Source organism: Capra hircus, chromosome 5 (genome assembly GCF_001704415.2).
Source record: "Capra hircus breed San Clemente chromosome 5, ASM170441v1, whole genome shotgun sequence".
NCBI lineage: Eukaryota > Metazoa > Chordata > Mammalia > Artiodactyla > Bovidae > Capra > Capra hircus.
This window is the reverse complement of record NC_030812.1, coordinates 83,024,348-83,046,838: the sequence shown is the minus strand read 5'-3', so window position 1 is coordinate 83,046,838 and position 22,491 is coordinate 83,024,348. Positions and strand designations below refer to the sequence as shown.

At 38.9% G+C, this 22,491-nt stretch overlaps 1 protein-coding gene across 1 annotated transcript in view; it reads right to left on the bottom strand.

The window, feature by feature from the left end:
* The window catches only part of LMNTD1 (lamin tail domain containing 1), a 77,577-nt gene extending 57,447 nt beyond the window's left edge, over positions 1–20,130 (bottom strand). Inside the window, exons 1-4 of the mRNA XM_005680740.3 lie at positions 20,029–20,130; positions 16,298–16,358; positions 7,896–8,011; positions 400–635 (exon numbers count right to left, since the gene is read on the bottom strand). Of these exons, the coding sequence (XP_005680797.1) occupies positions 400–635; positions 7,896–7,954 (295 nt within the window). The 5' untranslated portion in view covers positions 7,955–8,011; positions 16,298–16,358; positions 20,029–20,130. The remainder of the gene's footprint in view (positions 1–399; positions 636–7,895; positions 8,012–16,297; positions 16,359–20,028) is intronic.

Sequence of the window (22,491 nt, the reverse complement as noted above, 5' to 3'; positions counted from 1 at the left end):
AAAGTCCCTTGGACAGCAAGGAGATCCAACCAGTCCATCCTAAAGGTGATCAGTCCTGGGTGTTCTTTGGAAGGACTGATGCTGAAGGTGAAACTCCAATCCTTTGGCCACCTGATGCAAAGAACTGACTCATTAAAAAGACTCTGATGCTGGAAAGATTGAAGGCAGGAGGAGAAGGGGACGACAGAGGATGAGATGGCTGGATGGCATCACTGACTTGATGGACATGAGTTTGAGTAAGCTCTGGGAGTTGGTGATGGACAGGGAGGCCTGGCATGCTGCAATCCATCAGGTCTCAAAGAGTCAGACACGACTGATCTACTGAACTGACTTCGAGGCATATAATGACTCAAACTATATGCTTTAAAAACACTCTTAAAAAGTTTGCGTTTTGCTTACCCAAGCTGTTTTCTGAGTTGGAATGGGTCCCTCGAGCAGGTTGAAGAGGCTTTGGTCCAATTGTCGACAGAGTTGCTCCACTAACTTGAGGGCTAGACAGACAGTAACTGAGAAGGATTTCATCAGAGAAAGACCGTGAACACGGCAGTGTCGTGCTATCTGAATCTGTCGACGATGGAAAGAAATGCACTAAAGATGGCAGTTTCTTTGGGAAGTCGTCCCGTGAGTCTCCTGTTCTGCGTACAAAAATGAGTATAACAAAGTGAGATGGTCAAAATGATAGACTATGAACACAAGAAGCACTCACTGTTACTATTACTCCAGTTTTTGCTTTTCAAAGGTATTAAGCATCTAAAGAAGAGTATCTTATATTTTTAATTTTAACAATCTGAATAAAACACTTCAGTATCAAGTCAAGCTTTTCTTTTTTCTATTTAAAAATCAATAAACTCCTATTTCAGATAGCTTTACAAAAGTGTAAAACCTGAAAGAAGAAAATAAAAATTATTACAATCCCACCAACTAAAATTTTTACCATTTCCTTCCAGGCTTCTTATTTTTATTAAGAATGTTTAAATTGAAATACAATTGATTTCCAATATTATATTAGTTTCAGATGTACAATGTACTGATTCAATATTTTTTCCTTCCAGGACTTTTCACTCAAAATTGAGACTCTATAAACCATTTATATCCCACTTTTCAGTTCAGTTAAGTCGCTCAGTCCTGTCCGACTCTTTGCCACCCCAGGGACTGCAGAATGCCAGGCTTCCCTATCACCAACTCCTAGAGCTTACTCAAACTCATGTCCATCAAGTCATTGAGGCCATCCAAGTATCTTATCTTCTGTGGTCCTTTTCTCTTCCTGACTACAATCTTTCCCAGCATCAGGGTCTTTTCCAGTGAGTCAGTTCTTCCCATCAGGTGGCCAATATTGGAGCTTCTGCTTCAGCATCAGTCTTTCCAATGAATATTCAGGACTGATTTCCTTCAGAATGGACTGGTTGGATCTCCTTGCAGTCCAAGGGACTCTCAAGAGTCTTCTCCAACACCACAGTTCAAAAGCATCAATTCTTCTGCGCTCAGCTTTCTTTATAGTCCAACTGTCACATCCATACATGACCATTGGAAAAACCATAGCCTTGACTAGATGGACCTTTGTTGGTAAAGTAATGTCTCTGCTTTTTCATATGCTGTCTAGGTTGGTCATAGCTTTTCTTCCATGGAGTAAGCATCTTTTAATTTCATGGCTGTAGTCACCATCTTCAGTGATTTTGGAGCCCTCTCAAAATCAAGTCTGTCACTGTTTTCACTGTTTCCCCATCTATTTGCCATGAAGTGATGGGAACAGATGCCTTGATCTTAGGTTTTTGAACATTGAGTTTTAAGCCAATTTTTTCACTCTCCTCTTTCACTTTCATCAAGAGGCTCTTTAGTTCCTCTTTGCTTTCTGCTATAAGGGTGGTGTCATGTGCATATCTGAGGTTTTGATATTTCTCCTGGCAATCTTGTTTCCAACTTGATTCCAGAAGCTCCAATATTGGCCAACTGATGGGAAGAACTGACTCACTGGAAAAGACCCTGATTCTGGGAAAGATTGTAGTCAGGAGGACTTTATCCAGCCCAGTATTTTGCATGATATACTCTGCATATAAGTTAAATAAGCAAGATGACAATATAGAGCCTTGACATACTCCTTTCCAAATGTGGAACCAGTCCGTTGTTCCATGTCTGGTTCTAACTGTTGCTTTTTGACCTGCATACAGATTTCTCAGCAGACAGGCAAGGTGGTATGGCAGTCCCATATCTTGAAGAATTTTCAGTTTGTGTGATCCACACAGTCAAAGGCTTTGGCATAGCCAATAAAGCAGAAGTAGATGTTTTTCTGGAACTCTCTTGCTTTTTTAATGATCCAATGGATGTTGGCAATTTGATCTCTGGTTCCTCTGTCTTTTCTAAATCTAGCTTGAACATCTGGAATTTCTCAGTTCACATACTGTTGAAGCCTTGTTTGGAGACATTTGAGCATTACTTTCCTAGCGTGTGAGATGAGTGCAATTGTGTGGTAGTTTGAGCATTCTTTGGCATTGCTTTTCTTTGGCATTGGAATGAAAACAGATCTTTTCCACTCCTGTGGCCACTGCTGCATTTTCCAAATTTGCTTGCATATTGAGTGCAGCACTTTGACAGCATCATCTTTTAGAACTAGAAACAGCTCGGCTGAAATTCCGTTACCTCCACTAGCTTTGGTTGTAGTGATGTTTTCTAAGAGCCACATGACTTTGGACTCCAGGATGTCTGGCTCTAGGTGAGTGATCACACCACAGTGGTTATCTGGGTCATGAAGATCTTTCTTGTATAGTTCTTCTGTGTATTCCTACCACCGCTTCTTAATCTCTTCTGTTTCTGTTAGGTCCACACCATTTCTGTCCTTTATTGTGCCCAACTTGCATGAAATGTTCTTTGATATCTCTAATTTTCTTGAAAATATCTCCAGTCTTTCCCATTCTATTGTTTTTCTCTGTTTCTTTGCATTGATCACTGAGGAAGGCTTTCTTTTTCTTTTTTTAATGCTCTTTGTGTCTTGTTTTTTTTTTTTTAATTTAAATTTATTTATTTTAATTGAAGGCTTTCTTATCTCTCCTTGCTATTCTTTGGAACTCTGCATTCAGATGAGTATATCTTTCCTTTTCACCTTTGCCTTTCGCTTCTCTTCTTTCCTCAGCTATTTGTAAGACCTCCTCATACTACCATTTTGCCCTTTTGCATTTGTTTTTCTTGGGGATGGTCTTGATCACTGCCTCCTGTACAATGTCATAAACCTCCATCCATAGTTCTTCAGGCACTCTATCAGATCTAATCCTTGTACCTATTTCTCACTTCCACTGTATAATTGTAAGGGATTTGATTTAGGTCATACCTGAATGGTCTAGTGGCTTTCCCTACTTTCTTCAGTTTAATTCTGAATTTGGCAATAAAGGGTTCATGATCTGAGCCACAGTCAACTCCCGGTCTTTTATTTTTGCTGACTGTAGAGAGCTTCTCTATCTTCAGCTACAAAGAATATAATCAAATTTTGGTATTAACCATCTGGTGATGTCCATGTGTAGAGTTGTCTCTTGTGTTGTTGGAAGAGGGTGTTTGCTATGCCAGTGCATTCTCTTGGCAAAACTGTTAGCCTTTGCCCTGCTTATTTTGTATTCCAATGCCAAACTTGCCTATTTTCCAGGTATCTCTTGACTTTCTACTTTTTCATTCTAGTCCCCTTTGATGCAAAGGACATCTTTTTTTGGTGTTAGTTCTAGTAGGTCTTGTAGGTCATCACAGAACTGTTCAGCTTCAGCTTCTTTGGCACTAGTGGTTGGGGCATAGACTTGGATTACTGCGAAATGGAATGGTTTGCCTTGGAAATGAACAGAGATCATTCTGCCATTTTTGAAACTGCACCCGAGTACTGGATTTTGGACTCTTTTGTTGACTATGAGGGCTGCTGCATTACTTCCAAGGGATTCTTGCCCACAGTAGTAGATATAATGGTCATCTGAATTAAATTCACCCATCCCACTTTCATCATGTATTATATCTCCCCTTTCCATTAACATGAAAAAACATGATTATCACTTCTGTTTAATATATCATTGTTTACTATACCTTTTCCCTTTAATTTCTCTTGTTGTTTAATTGTCTTGCATTTATAAAGAATCTACAGTTAATGTATGCTTTCAAATACATGCTACATATTAATAACTACAAATACAGCTCACATGTGTACGTGTGTGTGTATTTGTGTATGTGTGTGTGTGGATGCTGAAGGGAATAGCACAAAAGAGAGAAGAAAGACTTACTCTTCAGGCATTATTTTTGTAAGTAAATCTTACTATGAATAAAGAGATTTTTTTATAAATATAAAAGTATAGTATGCATTGATTTAAACAAAGTCCCTAAACCACAATACAGATATTTTATGAGTAAAACAATATTTTCATGGAGTAGCTCATGAAAAGGCTTATGACAACTGCGTTTTATGACTCACATTGAGGCTTTTCTCAGTAACCTCAAAGCAATCCATGTGCCTGTGACCGTGTGTGTTTTTAATGCAAGGTCCTGGAGTCCCATCCTTTAGCTCTGAAAAACCAGATTCATGGCCAGCCTAAGCCCCGCCTTCCTGGGGGCCACATGTCTATAAGTTATGAACTAACTGTTTTGCCTCTACACACCATCTCTATATTGATCTCATTTTCCAGAGTTCCCATAATGTTATTTGAGCCAGTACTATTTTGTTTTTGTTTTTCCAAATCTTTATGTAAGGGAACAAAGGCCTGAAACTTCCTAATCTGCCATCTTTCTGGTGTTACTCTCAATCTCTTTGTTTACCAAGAGGTAGTCACAGTTGTTTTATTCTATAATTGGTAAGTTCCTTCATCAGAAATGTTATATATCTGGAGAGCTTTCTACTCAAAATCAGACTTCTCTAAGTGTCCTTCTCACATGGCACAGATGTCTCAAGCAACTTTAAAAAAGAATTAGATGGCATTGGCAGCTGCATTATTACTCTGCATGCTAAGTTGCTTTAGTCATGTCCGACTCTGTGCGACCCTGTGGACTGTAGCCTGCAAGGCTCCTCTGTCCACCAGATTGTCTATGCAAGAATACTGGAGTGAGTTGCCATGCCCTCCTCCAGGAGATCTTCCCAACCCAGGGATCGAACCCATGTCTCTTGTGTCTCCTGTATTGGCAGGTGGGTTCTTTACCACAGTGACACCTGGAAAGCCTGCATTATTACTGTGCAGTACTTTAAAAGCTTCAGCACATGCCATTCCACTGGCTTCCCAACCACTCAGCTTTCGTCAAAGAAGCTCTAACCCATGAAGACACCCTCTTGAGCATGACAGGGGTGGTAATGAAAATGAGACTACAGAGGTCTATTGTCAAATCACAAGCATTTCATCTCTGTCTAAAATGAGACAGATCATATGACATAATTTTCCCCTGACACTGTCTAGAATAAGCAGGAAAAGGACCTTTCTCTTTCAAAGTTCCTTACATCTGGGTTTCATTACAGACAACTGACTATATCTTTTCAGCATGTTCATTTTATAAGCTCTGATTTTTTTTCTTCCTTTGGTAAAACAATTGCATTTCCAAATAAATTTAATTCCATGAAAGATTCCCAATGAGCTTTTGCAAATGTTGTGATCAAAGAAATCTGGTCTAGGGCCACAGGGGGGTTCTTATTTTTGTAGCTGAACAAGAAGTTTCTAATGGCAGCATGCACTGTTGGAAAAGCCAAAACATTTCAGGAAGAGATGAGCATGGGGCAGCCCACTGTTTGAAACCTGCCCTCACAGACCTATTAGACTCCTTTTGGAAGATGAGAGACTTTCTTCCTGGTGCTTGGTTAGGTTTGCCTTTCCCATGTGGAATTTTCCAAGCTCTTACTTGGTATTTTGCTTCCTATGTAACTAGTTAACACGAAAGCAGAGGTAGTTATAAATATTCAATTCCAGCATTTCAATGTTATTTCAATGTGGCATTGGTCATATTGACAAGAGTTATTAATATTTCTCAGATGACCTCTAAGAACAAATATTTTAAAAATGGACTTGAACTGATCAGTAAACACAAGACATCTAAGCCCAAAGTAACATTGGCTTTAAAAATTGTGTATATTCAATATTAAAGATCATTTAACCAGACCACCTGACCTGCCTCTTGCGAAACCTATATGCAGATCAGGAAGCAACAGTTAGAACTGGACATGGAACCACAGACTGGTTCCAAATAGGAAAAGGAGTACGTCAAGGCTGTATATTGTCACCCTGCTTATTTAACTTGTATGCAGAGTACATCATGAGAAACGCTGGGCTGGAAGAAGCATAAGCTGGAATCAAGATTGCTGGGAGAAATATCAATAACCTCAGATATGCAGATGACATCACCCTTATGGCAGATAGTGAAGAGGAACTCAAAAGCCTCTTGATGAAAGTGAAAGATAAGAGTGAAAAAGTTGGCTTAAAGCTCAACATTCAGAAAACTAAGATCATGGCCTCTGGTCCCTTCGCTTCATGGGAAATAGATGAGGAAACAGTGGAATCAGTGTCAGACTTATTTTGGGGGGCTCCAAAATCACTGCAGATGGTGACTGCAGCCGTGAAATTAAAAGACGCTTACTCCTTGGAAGAAAAGTTATGACCAACCTAGATATCATATTGAAAAGCAGAGACTTACTTTGCCAACAAAGGTCCATTTAGTCAAGGCTATGGTTTTTCCAGTGGTCATGTATGAATGCAAGAGTTGGACTGTGAAGAAAGCTGAGCACCAAAGAACTGATGCTTTTGAACTGTGGTGTTAGAGAAGACTCTTGAGAGTCCCTTGGACTGCAAGGAGATCCAGTCAGTCCATTCTAAAGGAGATCAGCCCTGGGTATTCTTTGGAAGGAATGATGCTAAAGCTGAAACTCCAGTACTTTGGCCACCACATGCGAAGAGTTGACTCATTGGAAAAGACTCTGACGCTGGGAGGGATTGGGGGCAGGAGGAAAAGGGGACGACAGAGGATGAGATGGCTGGATGGCATCACTGACTCGATGGACATGAGTCTGAGTGAACTCCGGGAGCTGGTGATGGACAGGGAGGCCTGGCGTACTGTGATTCATGGGGTCACAAAGAGTCAGACACAACTGAGTGACTGAACTGAACTGAAACATTTTTAATTGGAGGATAATTGCTTTACAATATTATGTTAGTTTCTGCCATACATCATCATGAATCAGCCATAGATATACAAATGTCCCCTCCCTCCCAGCTCTCTAGGTTGTCACAGAGCGCCAGGTTTGAGCTCCCAGTGTCATACAGCAAATTCCCACTGGCTATCTGTTTTACATATGGTAATCTACGTGTTTCCATGTTACTCTTTCAATTCGTCCCTCCCTCTTCTTCCCCCACTGTGTCCACAAGCCTGGTCTCTATGTCTGTGTCTCCACTGCCACCCTGCAAATAGAGTCATCAGTATCATCTTTCTAGGTTCCATATATATGCATTAACATATGGCTGTTTTTCTTAAAGATCATTTTTTAACAAAACACTGGAAAACAAATGCTGATGCTGTAGTTGATAAAATGATTTACATTAGTAGTAAAAAACAGAGAGTTGTAATTTTAACATCCTCCTAGACATTTCCTAAAGCAAAATTCTCCAGCAGTTCTCTGTTAGTAAAGTAGTTTTAAAAAGAAACTGTTTGCCAATTACTTTAACATGTTTAGATATGAGTTTTGGAAACTCTACCAGGTCTGATATGATGGAGATCTGTCTAGGTGAATTTTTTTATTACTCAGGGACTAAACATTATAAAACAGTGGTTGAGGAAACTGTAGTATGTTATCATTAATTTTAAGAGATTTGTAGACTCGATTCTAGTTCTATTTTATAAGCCGTTTTGAAATAAAAAGGTCAAATGCTCCATCCTCATCCTCTGAAACTCATTTGTGACTTTCTTACTGTGCTTGAGTCTCCATCTTTTCTGTCTCATGGACTCCACTCTGCAGCACCACCGACATTTCCTGAATAGTTTCTGAGTCTCTTGCACTGGCTGGAAAACAAGAATCTTTTCTTTTCTGGAAAAATAAATTATGGCATTAGACAATGAAGAGAACTGAGATTCAAGGCAGATTTTCTTTTTCAAGTGACCTCACTTGTTAATCTAACTACCTTAAAGCACTCTCCAGACATCATGATTTCTTCACCAAGCTGATGCCAGGATTCTAATGTGAATGTGTAAGTACCGACATAGCCAATACTGATACTGGCTAAGAATGTTAAACAAATCAAGACAAAGGTGTGCAGCACTCACTGGAGGCAGCTCAAGAGACAGGGCGGTAACCCAGCAAAGCTACCTTTATGATCACAACTTTCACATCTGGCTGATCCTGCCTGTTAGAACACTGTGAGGTAGCGTCTCCATAGTTACAAAGTTCCAGCCTCTGAACAATTGCTGTGTTAATACTGTACCTGCTTTGCAGTTTGCACACATCAAATAACGTAAATCACTTTTAAGAGAGCCATTTCTCCTACCAGGCAAATTTTGTCATCAAAATGTTTGTTATCCTATTTTGAATTTCTGAGGGTTAAAGCTAGTATGCAAATCTGGGGGGAGTTACTCACCGTTCTGGGGGTGGAGGGGGGTTGGTTCATTTGTTTTGACAAATGCTATTTGAAGACATGGCAACAACTAGGCAGCACAAACAGAAAACGTGTATATTTTGAGGCGAAAAGAAACCTATTGGTGGAAATAATGAAACCAAAGCCAGGAGTTCTAAATTCTTCTCCTAGTTATTCCAGCGATATGATTTAGAAGAGATCACTCAGTTAAGATTCTACCTTGAGTAAAAGATCCACCTTTAGTGTGTCATAATAATAATGGCATGGGGATACAATTAACACACATGAAAGTACATAATTGTGCATAGTAATAAGATATATCAATGATGATTACTGGATGAGTAAGTTCATTCAATAGATATTTAAACAAGCATTTACTATTACCAGGAACCATCAAGATACTATGAACAAACAATTCCTGCCTCAAGGAATAATGATAAAATATCTCCTAATTTAGATTAGAAAATGGCTTCCATCTTGGAATGATGCATAGTATGTAAATATCAATACAAAGGACAATGAAGAAAGTAACTGTTTTAATAAAAGAAAAAGGAAAGAAGTATATCACATAATGATACAAGTCAACTTGAGGAGAGCAAACATTTGACTATATTTTCTTCATCTCAGAGATGAAGGGAAATTCCTTATTAGAATTATAAGCCAATTATATCAACACAAAGAGATTTATAAATTTATATTTATGTTCAGAAAAGAATTAAAATGCATTTATTACTTTTTGCCACCATCCCAGTTTCCTTACATCTTCCTATGTGGATGGTTTCCTAGCTATTAAACAATTTTGTACTTGAACTACATATATTCCCATGATGTCATTATGATATCATTTGTTTTATCAGAAAACCTATCCACATTTTCCAACATTGTTTGGAGAAACAAAAACCTGCCAATGGAGAAAAATGTTGAAAAGCTTTAATATTGTGAAGGTTTCAATAGTTATTCCCCACACAAGACGTTTTCTTTATCTACTTCCCAAGCTAGAGCATACATGCAATTAAAATAAGTTTCCTCTTTTGCTGCTTCTCAAACGAAGCCAATAGTTTTCAACAGGAGATGAAGTGAATCACAGGGAATTTTGTGAATGTGAGGGGACGTTGTTCAGGCTCCTCTGTCCATGGAATTCTCCAGGCAAGAATATTGGAGTGGGTAGCCATTCCCTTCTCCAGAGGATCTCCCAGGGACTGAACCTGGGTCTCCCACATCACAGGCAGATTCTTTGCTGTCTGACCCACCAGGAAATCCCATGAAGGGACATTAGTAGTAGTCATAAAGATTTGGTGGGTTGCTACTGGCATTCAGTGGACAGGATCCAGAAGTGTTAGGCTTTCTACAACGTCGCAGATAATCCTCCTTGGTAAAGAATTTTCCCATGTACCATCCGACTTGCTAGACATTCATGGAGATGAAAACTAATTTATAATTATCTGAGTCTAAAGCCCAACTCTGTATTATATATAAGTGAAAAATATTTTTGTACATTTTAATATTTTCCAGAAAGTAACTATGCATTATTTACAGTGAGGGAAGATTATAGATTGGTTTGTTCAGACCTTTTCCAAAAGTTGTTCATCAGTTGGAAAAATTACATCATCAAAGGCAATATCACTTGGTGTGTTCATGTGATATAACTTATCTGATATAGGCAATAACAGTAGCAACAACAATAACAAAATCAACATGAATCTGATGATCTTCTAATTTACATAAAATAAAGAGAACAGAAGAGCACGTTAATTGATCAAGATATTTTAAAGACAACCTGTGTAATTTGTGGATATAACATATCTGAATTCAAGCAAACTAAAAAATGCAAAAGACATTGGAAATTTAAGTACACTGGATACTTAATAATATTATGGACTAACTGTTAAATATTTAAGGTGCATTATGGTATTATGTAGAGAAGAAAAATGGCAACCCATTCCAGTATTCTTGCGTGGGGAATCCCATGGGTAGAGGAGCCTGGTGGGCTACAGTCCATGGGGTTGCTAAAGAGTCAGACACGACTTAGCAACAAAACAACCAACAATGGTATTATGACTGTATTTTTAAAAAAAGATTCCTTGTTTAGAGATACATGCTGAAACATTGTAGATAAAATGATATGATGTCTAGATTTGCTTCAAAATAATGCAGAAAATAGGGAGTGGATGGAGTTGTGAATGAAAAAGATGGCAATGACTTGTAATTGTTGAAGCTGGGTAATGGGTACATGGAGGTTTGTTATACATTTTGTTTCTTTTTTCTATAAATTTTGAAATTCTCTGTAGTGAAAAGGGAGGGTCATTTGGGGATGTGTAGACTCTGCATTCATTGGAAGGCCAGATACTGAAGCTTCAGTCATCTGATGTGAACAGCTGACTCACTGGGAAAGTCCCTGATGTTGGGAAAGATAGAGGGCAAAAAGAGAAGAGGGTGTCAGAGGATGAGATGGCTGGATGGCATCACCGATGCAATGGACATGAACTTGGGAGACAGTGAAGGACAGGGAAGCCTGATGTGCTGCAGTCCATGGAGTCGTAGAGTCGGACATGACTGGGCAACCGAACAAGAACACCAACAGACGCATTACATTGATAACAGCATCATCATGGCTGTCTCTAATTCAGGAAGGACAGAGTCAAGTTAGAGCTGGAAGGGAAAAGCAAAAACACTGTTCATGAGGTTCACCGGCCTCACGCAGGTCCTTTCACTACAGCTCTGGAAGATGGGAGTCTCCCCATGTGAGGAAGTGGCAGTCCAGAGAGATGAAAATCTCTTCCAAGGTTATACGGCCACTGGATGGCTGAGCCAGGATTTGGTGTCACATCCATTTCTTACAAAATCCCCTTCACTCTACTCCCTGTTTCTCTGTGGTAATTACTGTCCAATAGCTTCCTAACTCCTTCCAAGGAAACTGCGTAACTACTTCTCTGCCCCTGAACCAGCTCAGTCCTGATCTTTCTCTTTGCTATGGTCTCAGATCACTCTCTCCCATTGTCCAGACTCTGTGTCATTTCTCTTTGGCCATATCCTCTATTGGGAAGACATCAGAATTTTGCATGAGAAATTGAAAGAGTATATATAGGACAAAATAAGATGATGATAACTGAGTTTTATATTGTGAGCTTTTACCTTGATTTAAAAAAATACATATTCTGTAATCTAAAAAAAAATAGGCAAAACATTATATGTCCATAATTTTTTAAAAGTTGAAAGACACAAAGAGCTGGCTTTATGCACTCTGGTCTTCTGTTTCCCCATATGGAGAACATTTGCACAGTAGGAGATTTTGATTAAATCAGTAATATAAATAAAATGTCTTGTGCGAATGAAGGTAGTATATATAAAGAGAATTTTCTTCCCCTCTCAGACCATGGATGGAAATTTCCAAATTGAGTATCATGTAATTGAAGACTACAATTTAAAACATGATCTTGCTCCACTATCTATGATTCAAAGAATTTGTATATATAGGGTTACATTTTCACAATATAATTTTCATATTATAGTACAAATTCCTATTGTAAAGCATTTTGCTAGTCTAAAAATGTGCTGTATTGCTTCATATCCTTCACACAAATCCACATGTAATAACACAGCCTTGAACAGAGATGCTATTATTTCACCTTGAAGTCAGGGTCACGTGAAGGTCCTGCTGGAGGTGTTCACAGGAAAGGACAGAGGGCCAGTTATTGGGAGTTTCAAGTTTCAGATATCTTTCTCTGAATACCTTCATGGCCCTTCCCAATCACAAAATTCTATTGCCAAACAACAGTAAGAACTCAGATTTGTTTACGCGATACTAAATGTCAAACAATAGCTTGAATCCTCAAACATTCATATCAGTTTCAGCAACAGTTCATAAATAACTACATAGATACATGTAATTACACGTAAAATAAATAAGTACATATACTGAGTCTCAGCCTTTATCCATTAATCATTTCTATCCACTTTCTTTGGAGGAATAAAATATCTATTCTGAGACAGGGCATCTCAGACTTGTTCAGAAGGACAGAGATCCAGAACATACGCTCTTATTTGCAGAACATTTTCTTTGTTAAATATTTTCAAAAATACAGATCAATACATTTTTACTTCCTCTACACCCTACTTTTATATATATATTTACTAGCAAAAAGAAATGCACCTATATTATTTGGATATCATATAAACTCACAACTACCAGCTCACACATCTTAAAATAAAATATATCATCCAACAAAGTGTTCAGCCAAGAGCAAATGATTGGTTTTGAGATTTCTTCTTCATAGGAATTTGCAATTTCATTTTCTTCTCTCATCTACTGGCAACCTTAAGCAGGAAAGTGGTGTCTGGAGACAAGGACTTGTAAAAAATGATTGGAGAAAAAAATTTGAATTGAGAATATGTGATCCATTAACATTTTTCCTTTGCAAACAGGGTAAAGGCAATCATTCAATATTACAGTCAAACGCTTGCTCTCTACAGCTTGGAACACTAGCGCTCCTTGGGAACAAGTGTGAGTAGCCATGGATTAAAGGAGTATGAAAGAGAGTTATTAGAAACCTGAATATGGGATCTGCCCATGGTGTTAGGCACAAATATAAGACTGAATGGAGCCTCTCCCAACTCAGTGTGGAAGCACATCCAGGCAAGAAGGGGCCTCAATTCTGACTCACCCCTTCCTCCTTGGTTAGGGCACACATAACAGATTTTATCTATGGTAGCTACTTTCAGCATTATTCATCATTGATGATAATGATGGCAATAGGTGGCAATAAGGGGTACAGTTTACTAAGGATGGATCAGTCACTCTTGAGAAACCCCGTGAGAATACTAGATACATAAATGAAGATGCTTTCATTATTGTCAGGAGAATAATTTTTGAGAAGTATCTTTGTTGTCATTCAGTTGCAAAGTTGTGTCCGATTCTTTGTGACCCCGTGGACTGTAGCATGCCAGGCTCCTCTGTCTTCTATCTCTCAGAGTTTGCTATTGAGTCGGTGATACTATCTAACCATTTAATTTGAAGTATAGATAAATGTAAATCAGTAAATTAAATGTAGCTTGTGTAGCAGCTTTTATCCTCCTGTGCTAATGAGACAGGAGAAATGGAGAGGATCCTGAGGATAGAAGAACCCTGAGGTTTGCATTATGTCTTTTGCAAGAGAAGGACACTTCTGACCTTCACTATGGACAGAAAAGAAATTACTGGGGTGGATAATACTGTGCTTGAAGCTATCCTGTGTCATTTGTTTGAGACCCTGTATATAAGAAAGAGGGGAGAAAGCAGACATCTGAGATGGAATGAGAAAATTCCTGCAGTGTTAGGAAACAGAACTCCCTGAAGACCTTTGGCCACGTGTAGATTAGTCTGCAGGAGAAGAGAGACAAGCTGGACATTTTTACATGCTGGAAATTTTCTTTGGCTGTTCTATTATTCTTAGTTTTATGGTTACTGTTCTGTGTTCATGTTTGTCTCTCTTAATTTTCAGAGTGAATGCTTTTACAAGTCAGAGCCCATATTTAATACTGAATACTACTACTACTGCTCAGTTCAGTTCAGTTCAGTCACTCAGTTATGTCCGACTCCTTGTGACCCCATGAATTGCAGCAATCATTTAACATGTATTTCCTATTTGTATGACGTATATTATAGGCTTACCAGGTGGCACAGTGGTGAAGAATTTGCCTGCCAATGAAGGAGACTCAGGAGATGTAGGTTTGATCCCTAGGTGGGGAAGATCCCCTGGAGGAGGAAATGGTAACCCACTCTAGTATTCTTGCCAGGAAAATCCCATGGACAGAGGAGCCTGGCAGGGCTACAGTCCATGGGATCACAAAGAGTAGGACAAGATGTGTTATTTTCCATCTTTCACAGATGAGAAAACCGACAGAGCGGTCAGGTAACTGCCCAGAGTCACACAGCAAAACCAAGGCCAGAGTTCAGATCTATTTGAATTTCGGGACTGCATTTTTCATCATTACACTTCTTTCCCTGAAAAATATTGAGCACCACTGGTTATAAGACAGTTGGACAGATACTTTATAACATAAATGGATGACAGATATGTTCCTTGCTCTTCTGGAATTTATTCTTTTGATGGGACAATAGTATCTGTGAATATGAAAATAAATTAATGCATTACAGAATGTGATACAAATCAAAGGATAGTTCTGTTAAGAGCTAGAAGAACTCAGAGAATTAGTAGGAACGCCTTCACAGAAGAGATGGGATATGCGGTATGTATGGACCTCAAAGGATAGATAGGATTTTGAAAAGCAGAGAACAAGAAGGAAGATATTATTTTATTCTTTCATGCATGCATTCACTCAACAGAGACATATTAATTATTTGTTGTGACTTGACAGTATTGAATGTACTTTTTCTGCGAGCATCCAAATCTGGGATAGGCATGGTGTAGGCATACTAATGGCTGAGGCAGAGAGACGACCTGAGTGTGCAGTGCTAGGTAGAGTCAGATACATAGCGGAGACCAGATCAGAGAGGGCTGTGAACCCAGGCCAAGGAGTAGAATACACTCTCAGTATGCACTACATGGGTTTCCCTGGTGGCTTCGTGGTAAAGAATCCACCTGCCAATGCAGGAGATGACGGTTTACTCCCGGGGTCAGGAAGATCCCCTGGAGAAGGAAATGGCAGCCCACTCCATTCTTGCCTGGAGAATCCCATGGATAGAGGAGCTTGCTGGGCTACAGTCCAAGGGATCACAAAAGAGTCAGACATGCCTTAAGGACTAAACAACAACAATGCCAATAGTTAGATTAATTACAGAATATTTCCTTGGGTGATATGACTGACTTGATGGACATGAATTTGAACAAGCTCTGGGAGTTGGTGATGGATAGGGAGGTCAGGTGTGCTACAGTACATGGGGTCACAAAGAGTTGGACACAACTGAGCGAATGAACTGAACTGAACAGGATATTTCAGGAGTTTCTTCCTTCTATTTGTATGTAAGAGTATGTTGTGTTTTTCTTTTTCTTTTTTGGATTCATAGGCGCTCTTTATTCCAGATCAAATTTCTTTGCTGGATTTATGTATTGCAAATATAGTCTCTCAGATTATAATTTATATTTTCACTCTCTGAAAGATGCATTTTATGAGTAGAGTATATTTGTCTATCCTGTGCCATTACCCCACTGTCTTAATTAAGATAACTTTGTAGCATACTTTGTGTTGTTGTTTTAGTCGCTAAGTTGTGTCCTACTCTTTGAGACCCCATGGACTGTAGCCTGCTAGGCTCTTCTGTCCATGGGATTTCATACTGGAGTGGGTTACCATTTCCTTCTCCAGGGGCTCTTCCCTCATCTCCTGCATCAGCAGGCAGATTCTTTACCACTGAGCCACTTGCGAAGCCCCAGTATTGTACACAGGTCTTTCAAAAAAATTTAATAGTATCATGACCATTCTAGATTCTTTGATTTCCATGTGAATTTTTAGAATAATCTTGTCAATTATGGGTTTCCTTTGTGGCTCAGCTGGTAAAGAATCCGCCTGCAATGCGGGAGACCTGGGTTCGGTCCCTGGGTCGGGAAGATCCCCTGGAGAAGAGAAAGGCTCCCCACTCCAGTATTCTGGCCTGGAGAATCCCATGGACTATATAGTCCAGGGAGTCACAAAGAGTCGGACACAACCGAATGACTTTCACTTTCACTTTGTCAATTGTAAAAATACCAGCTTAGATTGTGTTTGCGGTTGCACTGACTGTAGGGATAAATCTGAAAAGAATGGATTACCTGCAATCTTCCTTTCTGGTAATAGTCTTGTCAGGTTTTGGTATGAAGGTTATGCTGGTCTCTGAAATAAAAGTAAAAATAAACAAATAGAACTTAATTAAACTTTAAACTTTTACTCAGCAAAAGAAACCATAAACAAAATGAAAATACAGCCTATAGAATGGGAGAAAATATTCGCAAATGACAATGAACAAAATGTTAATACACAAAAATATATAAACAGCTCATACAACTCAAAATCAAAAAACAAATAACCCAGTAAAAATGGGCAGAAGATCTGAATAGATATTTTTCCAAAGAATACATACAGATGGCTAACAGGTACATGAAAAGATGCTCAATATTGCTAATTACTAGAGAGACGCAAATCAAATCAACAATGAGCTATTGTATTACATCTATAAGAAAGACTATCATTAAAAAGTTTACAGATAACAAATGTTGGGAAGGATGTGGGGGGGAAGGGAACACCTGTACACTGTTGGTGGGGAATGTACATTGGTTCAGTCACTGTGGAAAACCGTATGCAGGGTTCTCAAAAAACTAAAAATAGAACTATCAGATGATCCAGCAATTCCAATTCTGGGTATGCATCTGGAAAAGATGAAAACACTGATTTGTAAGAATACATGCATCCCAATATTCCCAGCAGCACTATTTACAATAGCCAATATATGGAAGTAACTCAAGTGTCCAAGAATGGATAAAGAAGATGTGTTTTATATATATATATATGTGTGTGTGTGTGTGTGTGTTATATATATATATATATATAGAGAGAGAGAGAGAGAGAGAGAGGGAGAGAGAGAGAGAGAGAGAAACACACACATACACACACACACACACACACACACACACACTCTAGAATATTACTCAGCCATAAAAAAGCTTCCGTCATAGCTCAGTCAGTAAAGAATCTGTCTGTGTGCAATGCAGGAGACCTGGGTTTGATCCCTGAGTTGGGATACAATATTACCTATATGTGGAATCTAAAAAAATAATACAAATGAATGTATGTAGCAAAACAGAAACAGACTCACTGATTTAGAAAACAAACTAGTGGTTACCAGTGGTGAAGAGGGGTTAAAAGATAAAAACTACTATGTATAAAATAAGTAAGCATCAGTAATACATTGTACAACACAGGGAATCATAGCCATTACCTTGTCCAAAAAAAGAAGAGAAAGGTTATGTTGGTCTCTTAACACAAGTTGGTAAATGTTTTCTCTTTTTCCATTGCTCAGGATTGGCATTATGATTTCCTTATGTCCTGTGCAGAATTTATTAATGAAATATTTTGATTCTGGACTTTACTTACTGGGTAGTAATAGTTATAGGGCTGATTATATTTTCTATTTCTTCTTCATTGATTTCTGGTAAGCTGTGTTTTCCTATAGTCTCTTTGATGTTGGTGGAATCCATGATGTTATCTCCTTTTCGTTACTAACACTGGTTATTTGGCTGGTCTATATATTTTTCCCCTCAATAATTTGCTCAGTCTTTTTAAAGAACCAATCACTGGCTTTTGATTCTCTTTATTATACATTTTAAAATTTGCTTTGGGTTTAGTTTTCTATTATTTTTGTGAATACTTGAGATGGATAGTTAGACAATTACATCATATTTTTATTTTCTAATATAGGCAGAACTTTATTCCATAAATGTTACTATTCAGTATTTTCATTATCATTTATTTAAATATATATTTTTGAATTTACATAGTTTTTTAGATAGCTGCTGCTTAATTTCCAAACATATAAAGATTTTCAAGTTGTTTTTTGTTAGTAAGTTTTAATTAAATCCCTCTGTGGCCAGAGTTCATACTTTGAATAATTTATTTGAAATTTTATTACCTCATGGAAAGCATATGGTCCATTTTTGTAAAGTTTTTTTATTGCTTTTGAAAAAAAGTGCATATTCTGAATTTGTTGAGTATAGGGTTTTATATGTCTCAATTAAAGTATCAGCAATAATTGTGTTATTTTTATCCTCACTGATTTTTTCCTACTTATAAAAATTACAGACAGTGAAGATTCATCATTATCTTTTGCAGATTTTGACTCTATTTTACATTCCTACCAACAGTGTGAAAGGATTCCCTTTCCCCAGCATCTTCACTAACACTTGTTATTGCTTGTCTTTTTGACAAAAACCATCTCCAGGTGTGAAGTGCTTTCTCATTGTGGTTTTGATTTGTATTTCTCCAATGGATTAGTGATGTTGAGCATCTTTTCACATACCTATTGGTCATCTGTATGTCTTCTTTGGGAAAATGTTTATTCAGGTCTTTTGCCCACCCCCCCCCTTTTTTTTTACTAGATTATATCTATATGTGTGTATGTGTGTGTGTGTATTGGAGAAAGAAAAAGTGAAAGTGTTAGTCATTCTGTTGTGTCCACCTCTTTGTGACCCAATGGACTATAGCCCGCCAGGCTCCTCTGTTCATGGGATTCTCCAGACAAGAATACTGGAGTGGGTAGCCATTTCTTTCACCAGACGATCTTCCTGACCCAGGGACTGAACCCAACTCTCCTGCATTGCAGGCAGACTCTTTACTGTCTGAACCACCAGGGAAGGAAACGGCAACCCACTCCAGTATTCTTGCTCGGAAAACCCCATGGATGGAGGAGCCTGGTGGCCTACAGTCCATAGGGTCACAAAAGAGTCAGACACAAGTCAGCAAATAACTAACAACCTTATATATCTTTTCCTATTGAGTAGTGTAAGTTCCTTATCTATTATTTCTTAGTGTTAGGCACCTGTCTTGTTTTCTCATATTTCTGAGTACTCTTGATTAACAATAATTGTTTATGAAAAAAATTATAGATCCAATTTAGACCTAAGATGATATATTCCTTTACAGAATATCTAATTGATGGCTGGGGACACAGAAAGTCCCTATTAACTTAATTCAGTTAGGACTTAGGACAGTTTGGAGCTGGGTTTCTGTTTCAGTGAGGGCCCGTCTCTGTCTGGTTAATTCTTACTCCCAGGTTGGACTTTCAAGGTTCCAACAAGAATCTGGAGGGAGATGTTACTAGTTATTCTCTTTGTTGGGCCTTGAACTCCAACTTTTGTCCCCTGTATCCATAAATCTGTAAATTCTCTGTTTATTCTCTCAACCAATTCTTCCTAAAATGACCTGACAAATTTAGGGCAAATCTGACTTTACCGATTAGTTATCTTTCTGGGCCTTTTTCATTCTTCTGGATCTTGGAAACACAATGCTTGACTGACTGGATAGCATTTTGGTGTCTTTAGTTCTATTACAATTCCCCAGCTTTTCTATTTGTTTTCAGTAGGAGAATTAGTCCAAAGTACCTGGGCAACCCTTACTAAATCCTGAGTCTCATATTGTTTAAATAAAATATTTGTATGTCTTTTGGCTCAACTCTTTACAATATATATTGGAGTCAACAAAAGAAATATTCCCTTTGGTATTGTGCTTAGACAAAAGAACTGGTTCTATAGCTTATAGGTTCCATGAAAAATTCAAGGTGAGAATCAATTTATTTTGCTACTTGGCAATTTTTATTTGGCCTCATTATCTAGTTTTTCTTTCTGTTTTTTTTTTTTTTTTAGCTACTTCACTTTTTCTGCTTTCAGAGAGTGTGTTATGCAAATTTAATTAGAAAAATGTCTGTAAAAATTCTTTGTAAATATTTAAAGAAAAATGCATGTATAAGGCAGTATTACTATTCTAGACTCATAATCATTTATCTTGTAACAACCTTGTGCACATAGATTAGCAGCACCTCTGAGAACGTCTTGGTGAACTGTTCTCTGCAGAAATGTTGTGCTTCATTGAATGATGACAACTGATTTAATCAGACCTTCTCCTGGGAAGAAGAATCACAAAGTAAACAAAGCGTAATGTTCATCTGCATGTGAAATAAGTAAGATTAAGTAACATGTCAAAATCATACACCTTATGCTCCATGGAAAAGATAAAGCTAGTACACAGCAGCATAAACTGAATCCAGGACCCTCTGACTCTAATCCCACGGCCTAAAATAGAAGCAATAAAACGCTGAAGATTAGAGACAATTCTTTTCAAAGACAACACTTCAAAGATTTGAAAATCAAAAAGAAAAACGTCTCTCAACTCTGAGTTTCTGTGCTCAGAGTTCCTTCCCTGCCTCTCTTTCCCTCCTTCCTTCCACAGCAAGAACCTTTGAGGGGAAAAAACTATATTGCTTTCATTTCCTTACTGCTCACTCATGTTACATCCACTGCGGTATGATTTGTTCACTCATGCATAAGTCATGCTTGCTCTTAGGGGTCACAACGACCTCCTGGTAGACCATCTGATGGTTTTATTCCTTCTCTGTTTCTGTGTGACATCTGTCATTCTCTCCTGCCCTCCTTCCCTCCAAATTCTGGTCCAGCTCCCCTTCCTCCTCTTTTTCTCCACCTTCAGAGGATCCCTTTGTGTCAGTCCTTGGATCTTCCCTCTGTTTGCTTTTTCCCTTTCCTATTTCCTTCAACAATTTCACTTAAAACAAAAACAAAAACAAAAAAACTTGCAACCATTGTATCTATTTAGGGGCCTCCCAGGTAGTGCAGTGGTAAAGAATCTGCCTGCCAATGCAGAAGATGCAAAGGCTCAGGTTCAATCCGTGGGACGGGAAGATCCCCTGGAGGAGGAAATGGCAACCTGCTCCAGTATTCTCGCCTGGAAAAATTACACAGACAGAGGATCCTGGCAAGTGACAGTGCAGGGAGTTTCAAAGAGCTGGACACGACCAAGCACACACACATTGTATCTTCATGACTTTAAAACCTCTTGTTTATGCTCTCCTCTTAAACTAATTGAGCAATTTCAACTGCCTACTGATGGTTTCAGAGATTTCCAGCCCTATTCAGTACAGTTCAGTTCAGTTCAGTTCAGTCGCTCAGTCGTGTCCAACTCTTTGCAACCCCATGAATTGCAGCACGCCAGGCCTCCCTGTCTATCACTAACTCCCGGAGTTCACTCAGACTCACGTCCATCGAGTCCGTGATGCCATCCAGCCATCTCATCCTCGGTCGTCCCCTTCTCCTCCTGCCCCCAATCCCTCCCAGCATCAGAGTCTTTTCCAATCAGTCAACTCTTCCCATCAGGTGGCCAAAGTACTGGAGTTTCAGCTTTAGCATCATTCCTTCCAAAGAAATCCCAGGGCTGATCTCCTTCAGAATGGACTGGTTGGATCTCCTTGCAGTCCAAGGGACTCTCAAGAGTCTTCTCCAACACCACACTTCAAAAGCATCAATTCTTTGGCCCTCAGCCTTCTTCACAGTCCAACTCTCACATCCATACATGACTACTGGAAAAACCATAGCCTTGACTAGATGGACCTTAGTCGGCAAAGTAATGTCTCTGCTTTTTAATATACTATCTAGGTTGGTCATAACTTTTCTTCCAAGGAGTAAGAGTCTTTAAATTTCATGGCTGCAATCACCATCTGCAGTGATTTTGGAGCCCAGAAAAATAAGTCTCACACTGTTTCCACTGTTTCCCCATCTATTTCCCATGAAGTGATGGGACCAGATGCCATGATCTTCGTTTTCTGAATGTTGAGCTTTAAGCCAACTTTTTCACTCTCCTCTTTCACTTTCATCAAGAGGCTTTTGAGTTTCTCTTCACTTTCTGCCATAAGGGTGGTGTCATCTGCATATCTGAGGTTCTTGATATTTCTCCTGGCAATCTTGATTCCAGCTTGTGCTTTTTCCAGTCCAGCATTTCTCATGATGTACTCTGCATATAAGTTAAATAAGCAGGGTGACAATATACAGCCTTGACGTACTCCTTTTCCTATTTGGAACCAGTATGTGGTTCCATGTCCAGTTCTAACTGTTGCTTCCTGACCTGACCCGTAATTGTTCTAGAATTAATGAGGGCTTCCCTAGTGGTCCAGTGGTTAAGAATCTGCCTTGCATTGCAGGGACACCGGTTTGATCCCTAGTCTGGGAATATCCCACATGCCATGGGGCAACTAAGTCCAAGTGCCGCAATTGCCAAGCCTGGACTCTGGAGCCTGGGAGCCACAGCTACTGAAGCCATGCGCCCAGAGTCCACACTCTTCAACAAGACAAGCCACCACGAGAAGTGCACACCTTGACTAGAGAGTATCCCCCCTCCACAACTAGAGAAGGCCCATGCACAGCAACAAACACCCAAACACAGCGTAATCAAAAATAAATATACATATATA